Raw genomic sequence first — 6154 nt, 5'->3', positions numbered from 1 at the left:
CTGTGGTATTTAGGTTCATACTGAACCGTACTATGAAATGTCATACTGTACAAAATTCCCTATACCCACATTTATTGTCCTAATTAATTTAGTGCAGGAGTGCTTCAGGCGCCCTGTAGTTTTCTGAGGCCCCAATTTGCACTTTAGTTGAGGCTCCTGTTTGGGCACTCCAGTAAAAGAGGACCCCAGTTGTTTACAGTTGTGCTTCCCATATGCAGCTACACACAAACATATGCACTTAAGAATGCGTTCTTGACGAAGTGAGTTTGTTTTTGTCTATATAGTGCAATATTGGTTCATGTGGTAACATGTTCATTGTATCAGAATTGATCTGTGTGTGGTTTTAAAAGTTCGTTTTTGTAACAGTATGTGCTAGCTAAAGTTCAGTGGCTAAGCTAACAACAGGGCCTATTCTGTGTGTGTGTGTGTGAGCAGGCTAAGTAGGTCTAAGCTAATGGCTTCATGGTTCATGGCTCACTGCAGTGATGTGCTATGTGCTGTATCCTAGTTTGCATAGGATATTAGTTCACTGTTTCCATTTCTGTATATTTATGTCATTATTTCAGATACCATTGATCACTGTGTATGTTTGTATCTGCCAACTACCATTCTACATAAAAACCCATAAACTGCCATCAAGTGTCATCTTTGAATACATGCTCTATGACCGGAGCCCTGTGGTGGGCATAGCTTCAACCCCTATGAACATACAGTCCTCTCTTAAAAAACTACCATTTTTCACACATACCGTTACATCTCTACTCAGTACTTTATGATGTAATGACATATTGTTTGTTGTTCTCTCCATCAGGTGTGTGTCCTCTCACACTGGACACAAACACAGCATTCAGAGACCTCTCTCTGTCTGAGAACAACAGAAAGGTGACAGGGACCAGAGAGGATCAATCATATCCTGACCATCCAGACAGATTTCAGGGCTGGCAACAGGTTCTGTGTAGAGAGGGTCTGACTGGAGGCTGTTACTGGGAGGTAGAGTGGAGTGGAAGAGGGGTTCATATAGCAGTGACTTACAGAGGCATCAACAGGAGAGGAGTGGGTGATGACTGTAAGTTAGGATTCAATGACAAGTCCTGGACTCTGCTTTGTGATGGTGAAGACAACAGATACTCTGTGGTTCACAACAAGAAGACAACCTTCCTCCCTGTCCGTCCCTCTGGCTCCTACAGTGAGGACAGAGTCTACAGAGTAGCAGTGTATGTGGATTGTCCTGCTGGCGTCCTGTCTTTCTACAGACTGTCCTCTGACTCACACACACACCTGTACAGCTTCCAGACCACTTTCACTGAACCTCTCTATGCTGGATTCACTGTGGGGGGAGGCTCCTCAGTGTCTTTGTGTCAGATAGAGTAAGTTACACACACACACACACACACACACACACACACACACACACACACACACACACACACGTGAGCACACACACACACACACACACACACACACACTCTCTCTCTCTCTCTCTCTCTCTCTCTCTCTCACGCACACACACGCACACACACGCACACACTCTCTCTCTCTCTCTCTCTCTCTCTCTCTCTCTCTCTCTCTCTCTCTCTCACACACACACACACACGTGAGCGTCTTTACTTCTTTACACATTTTTCTTCTTTTTTAAAGTCCTAAAGCCTGAGTTATACTCACTGCACACCTGCAAATAGACAAGCTCACAACGCATGTTACAGATGCAGTATAGATCTGTTATTTTCAGTTTGGTTTATAGCGTGATCTTTGCGGTGTTGCAGATGCATTATAGATCTATTATTTTCAATGTCCAATAATGTTGTAGATCTGTTATTTTTGGTGTTGTTTCTAACATGATCTGTAACATGTAGATGTTTTATAGATCTGGTATTTTATGTGTTTATAACATGATCTGTAGCATGTTTTATAGATCTGGTATTTTATGTGTTATAACATGATCTGTAACATGTAGATGTTTTATAGATCTGGTATTTTATGTGTTTAAACATGATCTGTAGCATGTTTTATAGATCTGGTATTTTCTGTGTTTATAACATGATCTGTAACATGTAGATGTTTTATAGATCTGGTATTTTTGGTCTTTATATAATGCATGTTGTACATGCATTATAGATCTGATATTACTCAACAATTAGCAAAGGTTAGTGTTTCTCAACCTGTAGGTCGGGGCCCACTGGTGGGCCGTGAGGATATTACAAGTGGGACCCAAAATAATTGACAAAACACAAAGATTTGAATAACAACATCATATTTAACATGAATGGTTCTCAACCTTTTTACACCAAGTACCACCATTATGACTGAGAGAGAGAGAGACAGACAGACAGAGACACAGCGAGACAGACAGACAGACAGACAGACAGACAGACAGACAGAGACACAGACAGACAGACAGACAGAGACACAGAGACACAGAGACACAGACAGACAGACAGAGACACAGACAGACAGACAGAGACACAGACAGACAGACAGAGACACAGACAGACAGACAGACAGACAGACAGACAGACAGACAGACAGAGACACAGACAGACAGACAGACAGAGACACAGACAGACATAGCCACAGACAGACAGACAGACAGAGACACAGACAGACAGACAGACAGAGACACAGACAGACAGACAGACAGACAGACGGAGACACAGAGAGACCGACAGACAGACAGACAGGCGGAGACACAGAGAGACAGACAGAGAGACAGACAGGCGGAGACACCGAGAGACAGACAGAGAGACAGACAGACAGACAGGCGGAGACACAGAGAGACAGACAGAGAGACAGACAGACAGACAGGCGGAGACACAGAGACAGACAGAGAGACAGACAGACAGACAGGCGGAGACACCGAGAGACAGAGAGAGACAGACAGACAGACAGGCGGAGACACAGAGAGACAGACAGAGAGACAGACAGGCGGAGACACCGAGAGACAGACAGAGAGACAGACAGACAGAGACACAGAGAGATAGAGAGAGAGACAGGCAGAGACACAGACAGACAGAGAGACAGGCAGAGACACAGAGAGACAGGCAGAGACACAGAGAGACAGGCAGAGACACAGAGAGACAGAGAGAGACACAGAGAGACAGGCAGAGACACAGAGAGACAGAGACACAGACAGACAGACAGACAGACAGACAGACAGACAGACAGACAGAGACACAGACAGACAGACAGAGACACAGACAGACAGACAGACAGAGACACAGACAGACAGACAGACAGACAGACAGACAGACAGACAGAGACACAGACAGACAGACAGACAGAGACACAGACAGACAGAGAGACAGGCAGAGACACAGAGAGACAGGCAGAGACACAGGCAGAGACACAGAGAGACAGAGACACAGACAGACAGACAGACAGACAGACAGACAGACAGACAGACAGAGACACAGACAGACAGACAGAGACACAGAGACACAGACAGACAGACAGAGACACAGACAGACAGACAGACAGACAGAGACACAGACAGACAGACAGACAGAGACACAGACAGACAGAGACACAGACAGACAGAGAGACAGACAGGCGGAGACACAGAGAGATAGAGAGAGAGACAGGCAGAGACACAGAGAGACAGAGAGACAGGCAGAGACACAGAGAGACAGGCAGAGACAGGCAGAGACACAGAGAGACAGAGAGACAGGCAGAGACACAGAGAGACAGGCAGAGACACAGAGAGATAGAGAGAGAGACAGACAGAGACACAGAGAGACAGGCAGAGACACAGAGAGACAGACAGAGACACAGAGAGACAGGCAGAGACACAGAGAGACAGGAAGAGACACAGAGAGACAGGCAGAGACACAGAGAGACAGACAGAGACACAGAGAGACAGACATAGACACATAGAGACAGACAGAGACACAGAGAGACAGGCAGAGACACAGAGAGACAGACACAGAGAGACAGGCAGAGACACAGAGAGACAGACAGAGACACAGAGAGACAGGAAGAGACACAGAGAGACAGACAGAGACACAGAGAGACAGGCAGAGACACAGAGAGACAGACAGAGACACAGAGAGACAGAGAGACAGACAGAGACACAGAGAGACAGGCAGAGACACAGAGAGACAGACAGAGACACAGAGAGACAGACAGAGACACAGAGAGACAGGCAGAGACACAGAGAGACAGGCAGAGACACAGAGAGACAGACAGAGACACAGAGAGACAGGCAGAGACACAGAGAGACAGGCAGAGACACAGAGAGACAGGCAGAGACACAGAGAGACAGGCAGAGACACAGAGAGACAGACAGAGACACAGACAGAGACACAGAGAGACAGACAGAGACACAGAGAGACAGGCAGAGACACAGAGAGACAGGCAGAGACACAGAGAGACAGGCAGAGACACAGAGAGACAGACAGAGACACAGAGAGACAGGCAGAGACACAGAGAGACAGACAGAGACACAGAGAGACAGACAGAGACACAGAGAGACAGGCAGAGACACAGAGAGACAGGCAGAGACACAGAGAGACAGGCAGAGACACAGAGAGACAGACAGAGACACAGAGAGACAGACAGAGACACAGAGAGACAGGCAGAGACACAGAGAGACAGGCAGAGACACAGAGAGACAGGCAGAGACACAGAGAGACAGACAGAGACACAGAGAGACAGGCAGAGACACAGAGACAGGCAGAGACACAGAGAGATAGAGAGAGAGACAGGCAGAGACACAGAGAGACAGACAGAGACACAGAGAGATAGAGAGAGAGACAGGCAGAGACACAGAGAGACAGACAGAGACACAGAGAGACAGGCAGAGACACAGAGAGACAGGCAGAGACACAGAGACACAGAGAGATAGAGAGAGAGACAGGCAGAGACACAGAGACACAGAGAGATAGAGAGAGAGACAGGCAGAGACACAGAGAGACAGGCAGAGACACAGAGACACAGGCAGAGACACAGAGAGCTAGACAGAGACACAGAGAGACAGGCAGAGACACAGAGAGACAGACAGAGACACAGAGAGACAGGCAGAGACACAGAGAGACAGGCAGAGACACAGAGAGACAGGCAGAGACACAGAGAGACAGACAGAGACACAGAGAGACAGGCAGAGACACAGAGAGACAGGCAGAGACACAGAGACACAGAGAGATAGAGAGAGAGACAGGCAGAGACACAGAGAGACAGACAGAGACACAGAGAGATAGAGAGAGAGACAGGCAGAGACACAGAGAGACAGACAGAGACACAGAGAGACAGGCAGAGACACAGAGAGACAGGCAGAGACACAGAGACACAGAGAGATAGAGAGAGAGACAGGCAGAGACACAGAGACACAGAGAGATAGAGAGAGAGACAGGCAGAGACACAGAGAGACAGGCAGAGACACAGAGACACAGGCAGAGACACAGAGAGCTAGACAGAGACACAGAGAGACAGGCAGAGACACAGAGACACAGAGACGCAGAGACACAGAGAGCTAGACAGAGACACAGAGAGACAGGCAGAGACACAGAGAGACAGGCAGAGACACAGAGAGACAGAGACACAGAGAGACAGACAGAGACACAGACAGAGAGACAGAGGGACCGCTGGTCCGCCCAAAAAATGGGAGCGAGCGTGTTTTGGGGCGAGTCTTTCGGTTAACATCGCGGCGGCATCACCGACACAAAGCCAACAGAAACACGTAACACGGCACTGACAACGTTTTAATATACAGGAAAGCAAAACTTGTTTTTAAATCCCATTTCCATGATATCATGGTAAAGTTATAAATAATTCATAACAGTATTTCGATAGTAGCCTATCATATGTTTTTATATTATTTTATATCTCTGTCCCCACTTTTTTCTTTTTTGGGGAGGTTGCTCTGTGTACCAGAGGGGCCTCGCGTTCCACAGGTTGAGATCCACTGATATATAACATTAATATTTAAAATGAAAGGTCAAGAGACTTTGTCTTTAAAACTTAGAAAAATTTGTTTTCACTGTTTATACTAAATAAATGAAACTGTTTAGTGTTTATAAAACTAACTATGTGTACAACTAATGAAATAGCTACAACTAGTTTAGTTCAATGAAATAAAATTAAAAACAAGACTTTAAGAAAAAAAAAATGTTTACAAAACGAACTAAAACATAGTAAAATATTTGAAGAAAAATAGCCGATC

At 46.3% G+C, this 6154-nt stretch overlaps 1 protein-coding gene across 1 annotated transcript in view; it reads left to right on the top strand.

Annotated features, from left to right (window-relative positions):
• Positions 1-6154, top strand: part of LOC308102525 (uncharacterized protein) — a 152717-nt gene that overhangs the window by 128180 nt on the left and 18383 nt on the right. The window contains exon 25 of the mRNA XM_080452267.1: positions 812-1367. Within this exon, the coding sequence (XP_080308393.1) occupies positions 812-1367 (556 nt within the window). The remainder of the gene's footprint in view (positions 1-811; positions 1368-6154) is intronic.

Source organism: Gymnoscopelus braueri, assembly GCF_963280865.1.
Source record: "Gymnoscopelus braueri genome assembly, chromosome: 16".
Lineage (NCBI taxonomy): Eukaryota > Metazoa > Chordata > Actinopteri > Myctophiformes > Myctophidae > Gymnoscopelus > Gymnoscopelus braueri.
This window is presented reverse-complemented; position numbering and strand designations above follow the sequence as displayed.